The sequence below is a fragment of the Emydura macquarii genome, unplaced genomic scaffold (genome assembly GCF_026122565.2).
Source record: "Emydura macquarii macquarii isolate MOO-44397 ecotype Brisbane River unplaced genomic scaffold, CSIRO-AGI_Emac_v2 contig_2184, whole genome shotgun sequence".
Lineage (NCBI taxonomy): Eukaryota > Metazoa > Chordata > Testudines > Chelidae > Emydura > Emydura macquarii.
The window spans coordinates 3,734,109-3,752,853 of NW_027132321.1; the positions used below are offsets into that span (position 1 = coordinate 3,734,109).

General features: G+C 48.5%; 1 protein-coding gene across 1 annotated transcript in view; it reads left to right on the forward strand.

The window, feature by feature from the left end:
• PLXNA2 (plexin A2) overlaps window positions 1-18,745 on the forward strand; it is a 349,352-nt gene that overhangs the window by 309,105 nt on the left and 21,502 nt on the right. The window contains exons 19-22 of the mRNA XM_067558841.1: window positions 398-541; window positions 2,585-2,819; window positions 6,863-7,005; window positions 8,805-9,073. Of these exons, the coding sequence (XP_067414942.1) occupies window positions 398-541; window positions 2,585-2,819; window positions 6,863-7,005; window positions 8,805-9,073 (791 nt within the window). The remainder of the gene's footprint in view (window positions 1-397; window positions 542-2,584; window positions 2,820-6,862; window positions 7,006-8,804; window positions 9,074-18,745) is intronic.

The following is an 18,745-nucleotide window of genomic DNA, read 5'->3' on the forward strand; positions in this document are numbered from 1 at the left end:
GCACTTTTTGTGTGATCAGGGGTTTGCTGTAGTGTTGTAGGCCAAATTTCCCCTCCTTTTCCCTGTTGTGCACGTAAACTGGCAGCCACGCTCCCTCCCGATGTTCCACTATTTATGTGGCGCAGCGTAAAGCGCCAGGGATTGAAAGGCATTGTAACAACGTCAAATATTTCTTTTCTTATGGAATGTGGCTGCCTACTAAGTGAAGAAGAAAGAGGGATACAAGCTCCTTACTTATACAGTGTACAGTGTTGGGAACATCCCTGAGCCCAGGGGAACTTGGTCTGGGTAATTCAGTTGCCCACTGTTGCCCACAATTCAGTTGGTAAAGGGCAGATGAGTAATGGCCAAGGAATAGGCTGGACCTTTATACAGTCTTCTCTACCTTTGTCAATAGGGTAAAAATCTGTGCCCACCAGCTTCCGGAGGAGCAAAGCTAAACTACACTGTCCTGATCGGAGATACCCCCTGTGCGGTCACTGTGTCTGAGACCCAACTGCTGTGTGAGCCACCCAATCTCACGGGGCAGCACAAGGTTATGGTGAGGTCAAAACACAGCATCTAGCTACCTTATCTGTCTATCTATCTACTCTTTCCTTCTTTCTTGTGTGGCTCACTGAAGAAGCCGAGTTCCATTTCTCCCACAGTTGTCAGGAATCAGATAGGTGTCACCTCCCTTTATGGCTGTTTAATAGGCAGTTAAGCATTGCTGTGGATTAGAAAGGAGGAAATCTCCATCCGCTCATTGGAGATGCCCTCCTACTATCAGGGCTTGCTCGAGATTCCAGGCAGCTCAGTATTTATGGTACCAGGTATTGTATTTTTTCACCGTTGTTTGTTGTTCATTCTATAATGCATGAGTGAATTTCCTGTAACCTCTGGCACTCACTGCTGCAGGAGTCAGGAAGGAATTTTGCTCCTGTGGACATTTGGCAGGTTTATTAGGGGGAGTCTTGCCTTTTCCTGAAGCATCAGAGAGAGACTGCTGCTGAGTACTGAATTTGATGGGCTAGCGTCTGATCCAGCTCGGCAGCTCCTGTGTTTTCATTTGCTTCAGTGTTAGGCAGCGTTACTCCTCTCTGATGCAGTCAGAGACCAAGTGGGCAACTGCCGAAGTGCCTGGATAGAGCTCGAATGAGGCTTTAATTGTGATTTATTTTTCTTCGAGTTCAGCGACCAAAGCATATTTGAAATATCACAGTATGATTCACACTAGAGCGTCCCTGCTGACAGCTGCTTATATCTGTGGCCTTGGCTCATTCAGGAAAACCCTAACCCATAGTTAACCTCCAGTCTGTTTCTACCACAGCTTTCATATGTAGCCTTTTCTCTTCTCACCCAGCCCGCTTTCTTGGTTTTCCTTTAACTCCTTCGGCAGTGGAATTGTCACCCTGTCTCTAATGTCCGCAGTTTACAAAAGGGAATTGAAAGCCTGTGAAATGAGAGTCAAATGGAGCCATCAGATAATAACAAAGCCTGAGATAGTGAAAGGCTGATGTATTTATCATGAACTGAAGCCGTCTCTGTGTTTCAAATAAGCTGTGCCCTTTCTTTTTTGAAGACAGCCAGACTGTTTACCATGTCTTCTGACGGCATCCGTGCAGACTGGGGAATGATCTCCCTAATCAATAAAGAAAGGGGCTTTGGGAGCAGAGAAAATCTATCCGGTGTCTGAGCAGGAGTCAGCACCAGTTATTCAGAGGCCACTATTTCCTGTCCCCAACTCTTCTCTCCAGCTCAGATAACCACCAGGGCAGAAATCAACAGTTTCCGCAGCGTGGGTGAAGGAGCAGGACAGTGCGGCCAGCGGTACTGCTGGGATTATGTCAGGACTGAGCAGTGGTAGTTGTGTGAATCCAGCATCCTTCAAGAGGAGAGGTCAAAGCTTTCCTAGTAGCAGAAACCTCTCCACAGTGAAAGGTGCTGAACAAAGACAAGCTCTCACCAAGTGCATGATGAGCAACCCTAAGCTAGAGAGATGAGGGGGGAGAGAAAGCACAGTCCAAACCCCGAGAGAAACAGCACGAAAGAGGAGAGACCTTTTCTACTCCAGCATCCAAAACTTTAGGGAGTCAAGGAGAAGAGATTTCCTCAGCTTATGAGCAAGGATCAGGGAGTTTCCCCTAGATATCAGCAAGGAACAGCACAGCCCAGGGACCAAGTGAGATGGTGGAGAAAGCACCACACTGCATTCTCAGCACTTGTATGTAGTGTGTTGTGGAACTGACTAATTGAGAACCTGGGAGAGCAGGAAGGAACTGGGGCCCTTCATGCTGTGGTGAAGGGACCTACGGAGTGAGCACATGCTAGGATAGATGGGAGAGCCCGGGGTCTTGAAATGGAGAGTCAGACTAAGCAACCGAGTCCCCAGTAGTTTAGGAGAGGGACCCAGTGTTTCTCGGGAGAGCTCGTAGTTAATGCAGAGAATCAAATACATGGGGAGCGCACTGGCTTTGCCTGAAAGGGCTGGAGATGCTCACAAGGCTGATCAATTCTTCACCCCAGTGCCACCCCAGACAGACGTAACTCCAGCCCCCTTCCCTCATCCGCAGCAGGCTGAGCCCCTTGTGTTTTGCTTGGCTAGGTCCACGTGGGCGGCATCGTCTTCTCCCCAGGCTCAGTGAATGTGATCTCTGACAGCCTGCTGACCTTGCCTGCCATCGTCAGCATCGCGGCGGGAGGCAGCCTGCTTCTCATCATTGTCATCATCGTCCTCATCGCCTACAAGCGCAAGTCCCGGGAGAACGACCTCACCCTGAAGAGGCTCCAGATGCAGATGGACAACCTGGAGTCCCGGGTGGCCCTGGAATGCAAAGAGGGTCAGTATCCCATTGCTGTGTACAGGAGGGGGCAAAGGGAAATGGGATTGGTTGCAGACTCAGGCAGGGCTTCCTGGAAGTGTGTCACTGTGTCAGCTCCGCTGGTTTCTTTAAAAACAAACTCCCATAATCTGCCCACGCAGTCAGGCGCTTGGATTTCACCCTCTAAGGCTGTGGTCCCCAGACTTTTTACATCGCACTCCCTCTGACCCCTGTCCGCACCCACCCCTATCTGGGGCTGGGAGCGGGATCGGGGCTGGGGGACTGAGGGGCCGTGGGCCAGGCGCTGGTTACAGAGGCTGGCGCCTCTGCCGGGTGCCCAGACCGCAGCCGGGAGCTGGGGCCAGACCCGGGGTTGTGGTGGGAGGAGCCGGGCACCGGGGACCGAGGCCAGCGCCAAGGCTGGGAGTCGTGGCTGCAGTGGGGGGAGCCGGGACTAGGGCCAGGGGCTGAAACCGGGCACTAGGGCCAGGGGGCGGGACTGGAGCAGAACTCCAGGCAGAGCAGGGCTGGGTGGCGTTCCCTCCTCCCCCCCCAGTCCCCGACCGTGGGGTCTGGCCCAGGCCCTGCCAGGCCCCTCCCCCCCATTTTCCTCCACGTCCCCTAGGGGGACGTGCCCCACAGTTCGGGGACTTCTGATCTAAGGTCGCCACTCATGAAGGAGGAGAAGTGAAAATATCCTCTTGGAAAGCAGCTCCTGAAGGAATCCTGGGTTTGTGTCCAAGTTCTACCCAGATTCCTGATCCTCCCTCACACAAGCCTCTGTTAAGGATGGGGCTTTTCCCTTCAGTTTATTGCAAAATGGTTTAATCTAGACCAAAGCCTCATCCCTTGGGATTTCCAGGGCTCCAGTGAGTCATAGCTCCGACAAATGAGTGCAACAGGGTGACTGCTCAGGAATGCCAGGTGCTGTCACGTCAGGAAAAATGCAGCTACAGTCCATGGCTTGTTTGTGTCAGTCAGGAACGTATCCTTTACAGGGAGAGAAGAGGAGCGGTAGGAAACGCTAAATCCATTTCTCCTCCTTTTATCCATTTCAGCTAAATGGCAGGAACATTTGGAAATGGCACATTCGCTCACAGAAATGCCTGGACATGCATTCACACACAGATCTTGTCTGCCCAATGGGATTTCAACAGGAAATTCCCACCAGATCAGCTGCATCAGGGTTAAGGAGTCCTAGCACAATGCAAGTGGTAGCATTTAACAGGTGGAGCTGGTTTAATGACACATCGGTAAAACCTGCCGAAGCCTCCAGAACCTTGTCTCTATTAGGGCCTGCCCAGCATCGGGGCAGTTGAACCAACAGGACTGTTTTGCTCAAATCCCCCAGTGTAGACAGGGCCACAGTTAAACACACAGACCGAGGCCAGCACAGACACCTGAACACACACACAGACAGTCACACTCCCACTCATACACACAGTTGTTCACACAGACACCACACTCCTTCTGTGTCATGGTGTTGTAGCTTTGTTTTCTACAGCCCTTAAGTGAATTCTGTTCTAATTCATGTATGCAGATTTCTCTACTTCTCCCCTTCCTGTTCAACATAGCTAATCTTTTTTCTCCTCTATATGTTGCCAGATACGTTCTATAGAAAAGAAATCACCATGGTGAAAAATTGTAGACAATCAGTATATAAATGGACCCCTGTTCCTGAGAAACGTGGTATGGCCTAGCAGAGTTTTCCTCTCCTAGAGCTCCATTGATTTGATGCCATCGCTAGGATCTAGTCTCAGATCTAGTTTCCCTGGTAACCAGCTCCTGTTTACACCGTGTTGTCTTTGAACTGGTTTGAATCTAAGGCCTCCTGAGCCTGTTTACAGCATCAGAGCAAACATTAGGTCAGTGTCCCTCCCCCCCGGGCTCAGAGAGCAGCAGAGTCTGCATCTTTGCGGCAAGCACGGCCGCACCCACAACTCGGGAAGGCAAAAACAAGTGGATCAGATGCCGAGACAGCTTAATGTGCAGAGCAGTGTTAGAGCTTGATCCTGTTTAAGTGGCGCGCACAGATTACGTTGTGAAAACTGCTCAATACGTCTCATTTTCTAATGGCTGCTTCCTGAAGGGGTTTCAGGTGGGCATAAGGGGACTCCGATCCCATCAGAACTGTATGATTCCAGCGAGGAATGAGGAAAGGGGAATAATCCTGTGCCCTCCCCTAGCCCACAAAGAGAGAGAAAAGTCCATGCTGCACCTGCTTGAAGCCTGTCTCCAGGAGCCCAGCATGGTGTCATAGACGCCCAGGAGCGAACAGGGGCCAGGAGCGTAGTGCAGAGAGGTGCAAACACCACAGGGCAGCTCTCCTGTGCTTAGCCATTGCCTGCCAACACGCTGTCAGAGACTGCATTCCGGGAGAGGTGCAGGAGCGGGGGCGAGAGTAGGGGGTGAGTGTATTTGGGGGGGCTGCACTGAGAGGTTGTGTGTTTGTGTGTGGGGAGATCAGGGATGTGCATTTTTACATGGGGTGGAAAGGAGGGATAAAGGCTAATTTGTACAAGGGGTGGCTGTGAATCAGTGTATACACATTCAGGGGCCAGTGTTGAAGGTGGAGGGAGCTGTGCATTTCTGGATGAGGGGTGTGTAGGTTCAGAGGAAGTTGGGAGTGCGTATTTGTGATAAGGAGTACACATGAGAGGGTGCGTGCCGGTACCAAAGGGGGTGTGTGCTCTTGCACACGCATGTGGATATGATCCAGGTTTTCTTCTGTGTAGCATGCTCTGCATCAAAGAGACTGAGGAGTTCAGATGAATAACCTCTCTAGATTTAAAAAAAAAAAAACTCAATTACTAATCACATTTCTCTTTTGGCAGCATAATTGGGGACTGAAAAAAAAAAACTCTTCCCATCAATGGCCCGTGAGCTAGCATGAACAGAACCTTTGGGATAGAAAGAATCTCCTTCTAGATTTGTTTTTGAGAAACCTTGTACTTGTTTTAACTCATTGAAATTGTCACTTGCAAATTTCAGAGTGCAGGAATCTAGTCCCTAGCAACCAGGCAGGCTAGGCTTGGCGTCCCAGCAGGGATACAAAGATGGAAGTTAAATGATGCTTGCTGGAAGCTAAGTGGCAGCAGGCTAACTTGGGGCTGACTTCTGATGGGGAAAATAACATTCTGGGAAGGTATGATGCTGTGCATCCTAGAAAAGATCTCGTTTGAGGGAAGCTTGATGGGTCAAGGGAAAAATGAAAATTAACAGAAGGCAGCAAATTTCAGAGCATGATCTTTATTCATGTTCTGCATGATATTTGCAGCAGGGGACGCATACAGCCAAATGAAATATGATGCCCTTGCAAACAAGACCGAGTGACATGCATGTAGGACAGACATACAGACTCCTGGCTGAGGAAGAGCCTAGCTGGAGTCCTAGAAACAATGGATGAAAGCATCGGTCTATCGGTTGTAGTACTCCATCCAGCATCTTATATTTCAGAGGCAGATAATGCCTCACTGCCCTTCCCCCGCCACACACAGACATCCACAATGTCTATGCTGTACCATGCATGGACAGATAAATACCTTCCTGACCCCTGCAGTGGGCAGTTAAAGCCCTGAAGCTTGATATTAAGGTATTGGTATTACTTGTAGATAGAGATGAGAGAGAGAGAATGTGGCAGGCACAGCAATTTAAAAATAGTATCCTTATTTCTAGCAGGAGCCTTTAAAGGTATTTTAGGTGCTTATACACAAGGTGTGAACTGCATACAAATTAGCAAGCGTCTTTTGTTCTCAGCGTCTGTTCTTTGCACTGTGGTTGCGTGCACTTGTCCGTGCTCACACTCCCTCTCTCTGCTGCTGCTGTGAAAGTGACTCCCACTCATGACGGCATGTCTGGGCGACAAAGTGAGGTCCCACAGTAAGCAAGCTTCCCATTTGCTATCCTGGATTTGCCTGCCAGGAAGGCAGACTGCTGACTGTTCCCAAAAAAGCCCCTGTTGTTTATACTCAATTCCCCAGGCTCCCTTTTGATTGCACTTCTTTTTCTCTCTCCTCCTTGCCTCTTCTCCCCCTGGCTCCCACCCCTCATTCCACCAATAGCTTTTGCAGAGCTGCAGACAGACATCAATGAATTAACCAGCGACCTGGATCGCTCAGGGATCCCATACCTGGATTATCGGACATATGCCATGAGGGTGCTCTTCCCTGGTATCGAGGACCACCCCGTCCTGCGTGAACTGGAGGTAATGAAATGGCTGGGTGCGTGCCCTCCCTCTCTCCGCGTCTGCTTGTCCTTACGTAGCTTGGACTATTTTCCTGGTCCCTTCTGGGAAGCTAGATTGAAACTCACAGAGCTGTGAAGCGCCTCCCCACCTCCCTCGTTGAATCTTATTAGAAACGCTAGGGTAAGTGAAACGAGCACAGAGTTCATTTTAAGAAATGACCCAACATTTTCTCTCTCTAACAGTTTGCTTCCTCTTGATTTCTTCTGGGGCTAGGGCTGTTTTTATTCTTTTCATCGCTGAAGTACCATGATGGAGCTTGCAAGTCTAGCAGCAAACTGGCTGCCTTAGTTATTGGTGTCTTTTTAAAGTCTCTTTTGATCCCCTTATTGCAGAGCAAAAACCAAAGAGTGTTTCAGGCCACGCTGTACTCTTGACTTATGACTGTGCTCTCACAAGGGGATGAGCTTTTCACCTTGGGATGACCTGGCACTGGGTTTTCTGTACGTCGGTGGTTTTCATTTCCCCCCCCCCCCCCCAATTTTTTTTAGATAAGCCATTCTTTAACATTGCAAAGCCAACGCTAACTTCAGACCTTGTTGCCTGGCGCTGTGTTCCCGTCAGCATCCTGCAAACTGCACTGGGTCGGGGTGGGCCAGGACTTGCATGCAAGACCTCCAAAGAAAAGATGATGCTGCAGGAAGTAATATCCATTATCATGCAACACTCTGCCCTTTTGGGTTGGTGCTGACCCAGTGCCCCAGCATGGTACTAGATGCCTCCGGAGGTACTGGGGTAGATTCTCAACCATTGTAAATTGGCATAGCTCCAGTGGGAACAGTGGATCTATGCCGACTCACACCAGCTGAGGACTTGACCACCATCTTTAGGATGAGATGTAAAAGAGAGGCCTTGACCCCGCGCAGCCATTATAGTTCCTGTGACATTGTTCATGTGAACACGTGTTGCTCCTGCAATCCTGGCCAGATTCCAATATGGGTAATTGTGTTCTGCCTCCCTACGTTTCCTCTTCAAGTTCCAGTTAGGTGTGCTCATGGCCCAGCAATGCTGTGTGCTATTGATCAGATATCACCAGTGGCTACATTTCACTGGTGGATGAAGGGATCCCTGTGTATCATTTGCATCAAGTTGCACTTTGGGATCCTCTGGGACGAAAGGCATTGTAGAAATATAAGAGCTGCTTATTATATTCACAAAAGATCTAATTCAAATTAACGACTTACATTTAAAGTTCTTTCCACAGGCCAGTCACACCAAACAGCTGGCCACAGCTCAGGCACTGCACTCAGCCAGGCTGCCTTTGAGTCCGCCTCTCACACTGCCAATCCCCAAAACTTTCCAGTCCCCCACACATGACGTGTGTTATTTAAATTGCCAACTAAGCTGATTTTCTAACATACAAATGTGGCTGCTTTTTATTTGTTTCACTTATGAAAACCAGAATTGCAGGAGTGATAAATGTGTTGCCAATTACACGGTTGTTTAATTATATAACGTTAGCAGAACCAATACATAAGGCTCCGAGATGTTTAGTAAAGAATTGCTTAATGTAGTTTATCATTTTGACTCATAATGAATTACTTAAAACCGGGACTGGCTGAAAGCCTCAATTAATTTTTTACTGTTGCACTATAATAAAGCAATAGTCTAAATTACTAATTAATTTACTTATGGGAGTGTCAGAGGCATTATAGTGTTCAGACAGCCTGGTTCACAGCCATGGCAAAGGCAGCTAGAGCTAGAGAGAAGGGCACTGTTTCTTTCCGTGGCTTGCTGAGAGTGTTGTCCTGTGCTTACAGGTCCAAGGGAATGGGCAGCAGAATGTGGAGAAGGCCTTGAAGCTCTTTGCCCAGCTGATCAACAACAAGGTGTTTCTGCTGACGTTCATCCGGACCCTGGAGCTGCAGCGTAGTTTCTCCATGCGTGACCGTGGCAATGTGGCCTCGCTTATCATGACAGGCCTGCAGGGAAAGCTGGAATATGCAACGGACGTGCTGAAGCAGCTGCTCTCAGACCTCATTGAGAAGAACCTGGAGAACAAGAATCACCCCAAACTGCTCCTGCGCCGGTAAGATGAGTGGCAGGGGGAGGAAGCTGCAGGGACATGCCCAGATGAAGGAACCAAAGTCATGCCGTTGCTGTCCCCTCTCCCCCAGGAAAGAGCCTTGGCTGGGGGGCCAATGAAAGCCCCATGGCCACCAGTGGCCAAAACACACACGCTGGCAAGTACCAAAGAGAAGTTGCATATAGCAGGATCTGGCAGTGGGTAGCAAGGAAACCCCGGTCCAGACAGAGCCTCCAAGTGCAAACTCGCCATGTGCAACTCCCATCATGCTTTTAGTAATTGCTTTTCACACTTCCCTTGGCCTCTCAGTTACTGAGAGGGGAGATCCAGGCTGGATCTGCACTGGGAGCCCTGGGAGGCTCAGCATTGCGGGAGGGAAAGTGGCTCCAGCCTGGGTGAGCCGGCTGACAGTAATAAGTGAGAGTGCGTGGTGGAGGTTTTGACAGCTTGACAGTTAAAACGCATTGCTCGGCATGGGCAGGCTGGCCCCTGACCTTCAGGGACATTAGCAATTTTACTCCACATTTTCCAGATGTCGTTTTTTTATTCCCAGCCCCGGGTGGTTTCTTGGTGGGCGGCTCCCCTCGCCTCTAACTTGGTTATCTTGACGAGATTGGATTTGTCACATATTTGTTGTTCGCTTTGGGGGATGGGAGGCTTGACGGGGCTGGAGGCCCTGCTCGGAGCTGGTTCCTTTTTCTCTTTGACTCTTCTGGATGGGGTCTGTTTTCTGTGAACCACGTGTGTCCCATTGCCTCCCCAAGCTCTTGGCCATGGAGGAAGCAACTGGAAGACAAAAAATGACAGGGCTGATGGGCTTCTCGCGAATGCCTTGTTTTGTTGTGCAGAAGGAAGGGAGGAACGAGTGAGGTGAAGGGGGAAGGTGTGGGATTATGAGTGAAAGAGAGAAATACGAGAGGTAATAATAGTTCTCTTGGATCAAATTTAAGACCCTGTGCATCCATCCACAACCAGCCTGTGATCTAGTTAACCCCATGTCACTAGAGACAGGGACGGGAAATGGATGGACTATTTGAGGCTCCCAATGGAGAGTTGCATTTTTCTTGCTGCCACCAGCCCATGTAGCATGACTGAAACTTCACGGTGTGCCAACACCTCAACCCTAGAGAGTCCTGCTTGACAAATGGGGTGTCCTGGCGCCCATGAAGTGGAGTGAGCTGAGCCATGACTTGGAGGCCTCTTCTCGCCGTCATTGGGAGAAGGCTGACAGCACCATCAGTCTCACTGGTGCCAGATGACCCCAGAGGTCACGCCGGTATCTGTGTCAGACCATTTCTCTTCCCCCTGCATCTCAGTCCCTCTTCCAGCTGGGCTGGCAGGGGAAGCAGGTGCCAAATGGAGGAAACTGGGTTAAGGGTGAGAATTAAAAGCAAAGGGATTCCCTTGGGATTTGGTAATGGGGGAGGAGTGATATGGTGGCAATCCAGGCCAATATCCTGCACCTCTAACTGATCTGAATGTATGGAAGTGCCATAGTCATTGAGACAAAGGCACGCAGTGTGTTTCTTAGAATGTCACGTTGCTCTGTGTTTAATTCTGCTGCCCGTCACAGCTTCTTTTCCTGTTCAAGGCTACATTAGTTCAGCGTTATGGCAGAGGTATGAAAGGGCACACAGTCAGAGTTTGTTGTGGTGGTTCTTGCAGCTTGGCCATGTTTCTCCTGTAGAGTAGAGCCCTGTTTGTCCAAACAGAGTGGGGGCGACATGGAATTAATTCAGATAACATGGCATTTGGAAAAGAAGGGCAAGTGTTTGATGATACTAAGTGATGCACATCAGGAGACCTCACTTCAACCCAGTGCAATGGGTTCCACTAAATCTTAAAGGCCAATATCGCCAATGAGTAATACAAAGTGCTATGGCAGGTGCTGCTCACAAATCAGCATTCACTGGCCTGCAGTGTCTGACTTGGACTGTGGTCTTCATGAAATATACACCCGTTTCTGAACCACCTCCGGAAACTGCTGAAGAAAGGGAGGGAAGTATTGAGCAGGAATCATCACCTCCAATACATAACTCATTTTCCTCACCTAATGAGGTGGTAATACTTCCTCTTCCTATGACTGCAGATGACTTCAGGCAGTTTCAGGAACTTTTTAAGAGAGTGGCAGAAAATCTGGAACATGTCTTCACATAAACCTATTCGAACTCCGCACAGTATGCAACGCATGCACTCATTTTCTTCCACTCATAAAAAAACAGGACGATAAGAGTAATGACAGACAACTTCACATGCATGTTTTATATAAATCAGCAGGGAGGAGCACAATCCCACTCCCTCTGCACCAAAGTGATGAAATTATGGAATTGGCGCATCTGACACAACATCATCATATCACCTACGTATTTACCAGGAAGCCAGATTACAACAACGGATACACTCAGCAGACAGTTCAGTCAAAACCACGAATGGGAACTAAACAACACGATCCTACAAGACATTTTTCATCAGTTGTGTTGCCCAACCATTGACCTCTTTGCGACACCACAGAATTGCAAATGTCCCCACTTCTGCTCAAGAGCAAATCTGGGAATCCGATTGATGGGGGATGCATTTCTCCTTAACTGGAACGTAGACTTCCTTTATGCATTCCCACTCATTCCAATTATATCCAGAGTCATCCACAAAATACGCATCGACTGGGCAAGGATAATACTTACAGTGCCCACATGGCTCAGATAAACCTGGTATTCTTACCTATTTCAGATGTCGGTATGCACACCAATCACTCTTCCACTTCGCAACGACCTTCTATCCCAAGACCACGGTCAGATCCTCCATCCAAAACTAGAGAAGCTTCACGCTGAAAGCCTGGTTCCTACATTGTTCCATCACGAAGAACTACACTGTTCAGAACAAGTTAAGCACATATTACTAAATAGCATAAAACCAACAACGCAAAAGACTTACCTTCAAAAATGGCATAGATTCAACTTATGGTGCCAAGACAAACACATTTCCGCTGCATCCACACCAATCCCAGTCATACTTGAATACTGTACATCCTAGAACTAAAGAAATCAGGACTTTAAAAGAGCTCGATCAAAGTTCACCTGGTGGCCATCACTGCCTTCCACCATAAAATCGATGACACCACATTGTTCGCACACCCCACAGTTAAACGTTTCATCACAGGTATTCAGAACATGTACCCGGACATATGTGCACTCACAATACCGTGGGATCTGAACCTAGTCCTGTAAGTTATTACCAAGCCTCCATTTGAGCCCTTAGCAATGTGCTTCCTTATGCACGTCCATGAAGGTGTCATTTTTAGTGGCCATTACATTGGCCCGTCGTATGAGTAAAATCGGGGCGCTCATTGCGTACCCACCCTACACCGTTATCCAGAAAGACAAAAGTCACTCTTAGACCTCACCCATAATTTATACCAAAAATCACCTCAGCTTTTCATATAAATCAGCCAATCCTCTTACCTACATTCTTCCCAGAACTCCACGGTAACGCAGAAGATACATTATTACATACATTAGATGTCCGACGTGCACTAGCTTTCTATCTGGACAGAACAAAACCCTTCAGAAAGTCCTCCAAACTCTTTGTATCCGTTGTGGAACGATCCTAAGGCACAGCCATTTCCACACAGATATTATCAAAATGGATCTCAGGGTGCATTCATTTATGCTCCCAACAAATGAACGTGCAAGCCCACCAAGGGGTCAAAACACCTACCAGAACAATGTCTACATCTATAGCATTCCTCAACAATGTATTAATTGTAGAGATATGTAGAGCAGCTACTTGGGCCTTGGCACACACTTTCACAAAACATTATGCCGCTGATCAGGCTTCCAGATCGGATGCATCGATAGGCCTAACAGTACTTGGGTGAATAGATGACAGTAACTCCAAAGTCCCTTCCACCCAATGAGGGGCACTGCACTAGAGTCAGCTGACGTGGAGCACCCACCCAGGACACCACTCGAAGAAGAGGTTACACACTCTGTGCAGTAACTGAGGTTCTTCGAGATGTGTGTCCCTGTGCCTGCTCCACTACCCACCTTCCACCCCTCTACTTCAGAGTTCCAGGTAAGGACTCTATGGTAGAGAAGGAACAGAGGAGGCCTGGTCACACGTGTGCCGAGTGAGGCACCGACGGCAGTGCAAGACTGGGACGGCGCATGTGTGACCCAGACAAGCACTGCTGACTGAAATCTCCAACTGAGGCCCCAAGGATGCGCCGACGCCTGAAGTGGAGCACCCATAGGGGGACACGTCTTGAAGAACCTCAGTTACTGCACGGGGTGAGTAACCTTCTGTTGGCTGTTAAGCCTGTAAAACACTGGCCATCCAGTTGCATGTTGGCATTTAATTATTGTTTCAAAGGTTGAAGCAGGGTCTAGGAGAGAGCTACTGCAGGGCACACAACAGGCTTAATCTCATCTGAGCTGCTGTATTCACTTTTTTAAGAGCAGGGCTTTTCTAATCCGCCTATGCCAGACCAAAGCGAAAACCTTGGGATGTATGCTTTTTTCATTTTAAATGTGAGGGAATTGTATGGGGTAAAAGGTTCCTGAGTTATAAGCACCCGATTGTATCCCTTCTTCTGGGTCTCTAAATTGTCTCATTAGACTGCAAGGACAGGGCAGGGACCTCCCTTCTTGCATGTTTGTATAGTACTTGGGTCCCAGCATAGCGGATGCACAGATATTATAGTGATGAGCATGGTATAAAAGCCTAGATGGACAGATGGAACTGACAGACCCAGAGTCTGGGCTGGCATGGAGAGGGTAGTGGGAAAACACCTCTGCCTCATCTCAGACCTTCTCTGGACCACATCTCGGGGATCAGACTCTGGGGCCCAATCAATCCTATACATCTCTGATGACATTGTTTAACAAGGATGGCAGTTTCACTGTGATAAGGGCTCTTGTTCTATTTATCTAGGTACTTAGCTGAGCTTCATCCCTACACAGTATCTGAGCACTTCAGTCATTAATAGATGTTATCTTCACACCCCTCTCACTCCCCCCTGGTCAGATAAGGAAGTATCTTCCCTATTTTACTGTTGGGGAACTGATGTAAAAGGTAGCTGAAGTGACTCCCCACAGCTCACCCATGGAGTCCGCAGATGAGACAAAAATTGATTTGAGTAACCTCGGATAGATTGGCGAAAGACTGTCTCCTATTCCCGCTCCCCTGAGCCGGCAGTGTCCCCATGCTCACACAGACTGCATTTCAGGTCTGCGTTGCATAGGAGCCGCTCTGATTCTATCCTGCTGTGCCTGAATTTTGTCCCATGCATTGCCGTGTGATGGAGGAAGAGGGCCCACTCTCTGCTCACCCGCTGTCCGCCAGTCCACAAACTGAGCTGTTGCCTCCCTGAAGCCAGCAGCCAAAAGCAACAGGGAGCATTTGACAGCTTGGGGGAGTTTTCAGGGATTCCTCCAGCCACAATGAATATACTTGGCAGGAAATTGCTCTAAATCTGGCCGTGTTTGCAGAGGCAATAACTCATCTCAGAAATGGAAGCTGCGTTAATTTCCCCCGTGGTTTGATGAGTCGCTGTGAAGGCGTCTTCTGCCTGAGCCATCAATAATGACTTTTCACTGTGCTCTAAAAATACAAGGCTGGTGATTTCAGTGCTACCCCCTCCCATCTCCTGTCCCCCTGTCCTTCACCCCATTACCACCACCAGTAGGGTTTGCTCATAATACAGTGTACCACATCAGAGCCGCCTCGCAATGCCAGAAATGGAGAGTCCAGACTGAGAGAGAGGGCCAAACCCACAGGGACTGTGTGTGGCAAGCCATCTTTCTCACTTAGTTTCCTGCCTGCTTGAAGTATGTATGATTTTTTTTTTAATTGGTTTCTCACACCCAGAGCCTGGGTGGATTGTGTTGGATCCAGCCCTGACATGGGAGCAGTTCAGATCAAAAGTCTCTGCACGACCAAGGAAAGGCGTTAAGCCAGAAGCAAATGTTTTTTCTACCTTAAAGAAAGCTCAGAGAGAGAACGCAGCCCATCCTTTGTGAGGCTGTTACTTTGGCAGTTGGAGACTGGGGGTTTAACTTTCAACGCTGGGGGTAGCTAATGCCTGACTTGCAGTTTTACGCACTGGTGCACAATCCTGAAACCAGTCTGAATATGAAAGGCTCCCTATCCTGTTACCAACCCCTCAAGCCATCCAGTGCCCATGGTGCAGCCCTGTGATGACATCCCACTTTCATCCTTTGTGGGCATAGGTGCCAAGACAGACTTGTGAGCTAAATGTGTTAATATAAAAGATGACAAGTCACCTCCTGGAAGGTGGGATTCTGTCCAGGTTCAGACTTTCCCAGTCAAACGCTTCTGGCTTCATAGCTGCCATGAACATCAGCTGCCTGGTGAAAACCCATTTGGACTTGTAAATAGACTGGAGGAAAAGAGATTCCCCCTGCATGATTTCTAATGGGATTATTTCTCACCCATCGGCCCCCATTCAAAAGGCTCTGGTTGCATATCTCGTGCCTTTGCCATGTAAACACAGGATTGACATTACCCCCTTAAGAACGGGCATGTGAGAGCACTCTCCTGCTCTTCTCTTTGGAATTAAGGCCCAAGGAGAAGGAGAGAAAAAACCCCAGGTGGAAGGAGGGGCTCAGGCTCCCGGCACCTGCAAGTGATACACCCACACATGCACACTCACCCACACAGTTACACAAAGCCGTGCTTGCGCACGCGCACGCACACACACTTGTGGAATTAAGCCAGCCCAAGGCCCGTTTGGAGTTTGCAGGGGAGGGTCGAGCTGTCTGAATCCCCAGCCGCGCTGCCGCACGTGCTGGAGTGTCGGGGGAATACGGCATAGCCAGCCACACGTGTGACTAGTGTCAGGACTCGGCGCAGACCATGTCATTCCAAAGCACGCACAAGGGGCTGAGGGGAGAGGTCTCCCCTGTAGCAGCAACATTTGAGAGTCCAAGAGTGCAGGAGGAGGTGGTTATTGACTCTGTTAATCAGAGCTGAGTACCTGTGGATTACTTCTGTGAATTATCCTCCCAGATATGGCAGGTGACACAGTGAAACCAAAGGAACCCAAAGAGCCTTCATTATCTTCCATTTAAATTGGCTTTTAATTTGATCCTCCTCACTCCTGGGCATTACCGGCGTCTTTGCAAATAGAAATAATGCGGTGAGACAGTGGGCAGGGATGGAAGAGCAGCACGGAGGGATGCCTTTCAGATCCAACGTTCATGCTTGCACTCCTTGGAGCTACAGGTCCAAACCCCAACCCCAACCTCCTCCTCTTTCGGAGGCAGATTATCTGAGTTTCAGATCACTCCTAGAGGGGACTTTCAGCTGAGACCATAAAACCATCGAACATGTCCTGTCAGCTGTGCGTGGACCCTGAGGGCTCGATTTTCCCTTCAGTTACATCAGTGCAAATCCGAGGTAACCTCGCTGATGTCAGTGGTGTTATACTGCTGTAAACGAGAGAGAATCTGACCATAGGGCCCCATGGCACATTGTGTAAAGAGTTAAGGGGTTTGTGCCATTGTCTTCAGTAACAATTTCCTCTCCCCTATTGTTAAGATCGTGAGCTGGAATTTTCAAAGGAGCCCAATGGAATTAGGTGCCCAGCTCCTGGTGAAATTGAATGGGATTTGGGCACTCGTTCCTCTGAAAATTCTAGCCTTCTTCCCTGTGTCACTGGTGCCCCAAATTCTGAGGGTGGCTATTGGTTCAATGAATCATTTGGAAGCATTTGGGTTGAAAAGCAGGTTTCCAACATACTGGCCTTATCAACGCTAAGAACGCTCTGAAATTCTTCTGCTATTACATGCACCTTGGTGCAGCTTCACCGGGGCTTGCAATGATGAAAGCGCCAGCATAGTCCAGCCACCAGCACTTTTACCACCATGTCATCTGGACATGCTGTGAGCAAGGCAAGGCAACATGGTGGTGAAAAAGCCTGGAGCCCTGAAGCCTGTTGCTCGCACAGACAGAGCTGCCCTAAGGCTAGATCAGTGGTGGGAGATTGTCAGAAAAATCCTCATTGTAGAAGCAGACTCTGCAAGGTCTCTGTCCTCTGGATTGTACTGCCATACCGGCCTGGATTGATGATGCACTGAGGGATGGAGGATGGCCATGGGGCAGCAGCAAAGGGGTTAGCAGAATGTAGCAGTTATTTAAAAGAGGCAAGAATGCAAAGGATCCAGGAGAAACAAAGCCCAAGCACTGAAAAGCCAACTTTGCTGTGTGAAGATCCAGATGTTTCAGTTGGAAACCTACACAGTTAAAGGTCTCTTCCAGCCCGGTGGATCTGTGAGTTCTTGGGTATTATTTAGTACGCAGAACATTCCGAGTTAGAACATTTTGTTCTAAGTTAATAATGAATGAGTAGCCACAAAGTGAGAGATTGTTTTATTTTACTTTTGAGCTCTCTAGTGGCAGTGCTTGATAATTGGTGTTCAGTTCTTTCCTTCTTTCTCTCTCTCTCTCTCTCTCTCTATTTTGCCTCTCTCCTCCTGTCTCCCAGGAGGGGGAAGAGCAAAGTTGACATTAAATCAAATGACTGTCCCCATCCCTGGCACAGGGAGAACATGGCAGTTCAGAGACTAGACAAAGCAATAACATAAATATTGATTTTGGGGTTTTCCTGATCCTTTTTGTTTAGTTTAGTTTATTTCCAGCACCCCAGTGAGTCAGAGGAGCAGCCAGGGGCTTTGGTTTCTGGCATCAGGCTCTTTTGGAAAGTTGTCTCCGGAGTGCACTTTGCCCTCGTTATGTGGTCAATATGAAAAGGGAGTCTGGGGATTGTCCCCTGCTGCCTTAATCTTCAGGAGCTTATTTTATATTTTCAGAGACAGATCTATAACAGCATTCCAGATACCAGGCCGAGCCCGCAGCAGAAACGATACCTGCTGAGGGGCTAGTGCAGCACTCTGAGGAATGGTTTCTGCAGCTCAGCAGACCTCTTCTGGCCCAGCAGAGAGCAAGGGAGGTCACTCCAAAACAAGGCAGGCAGAGTTTAAAGGATGACTTGCTGAGACCTCCAACGCAGATCAGATTTCAAAGACTAACCGTGGTAGATGAGGGCAGGGAAAAGATGCACAACGGGCTAATGCTTGTGAAGAGCTAAGCACTCTCCCTCCAGTTCCTCAGCACCACGGTGAAGGAACTATCTTTTTTTGCCTCAGCTAAGGGAAGAATTGGATCATGTTAACCCTTTAACTCCTGATACTATCTGCAATGACGGCTGCATGGCAGCTGTGCGGTCAAGTCAGTGGAATGTTAGGACATGCGGGTACAGTCAGCAATGGTTAAGGGATTAATGTAATGTTTGTTCTCAAAATTCTTGGCATTTATAAGCGTGAAGTATGGTAGCTGTGTATCTCCCAGGGTTAGAACGTAGTTCCCTAACAGGGTTATAGCACGGTGCAGGGGGGTCAGAAGAAATCATGTCATAACAGTTGTGCCACAAAACTGTTTCACTTGATTATTTTTGTAGTGTCAGGAGGGACAGTATGTTAACTTCATTTTAATGCAGAATGTAACTTACAGAACTTGTCCTGCTGTTTGTCAGTGACATTCGTTAGGAAGTTAGCCCTTTCTCACATAACAAACATTTCACAGATTGATCCTGAATTTTTTCTACCACGTTCATGTTCACTGTTTGATTGGACTTGTCGGTTACTGGCTCTTCATTAT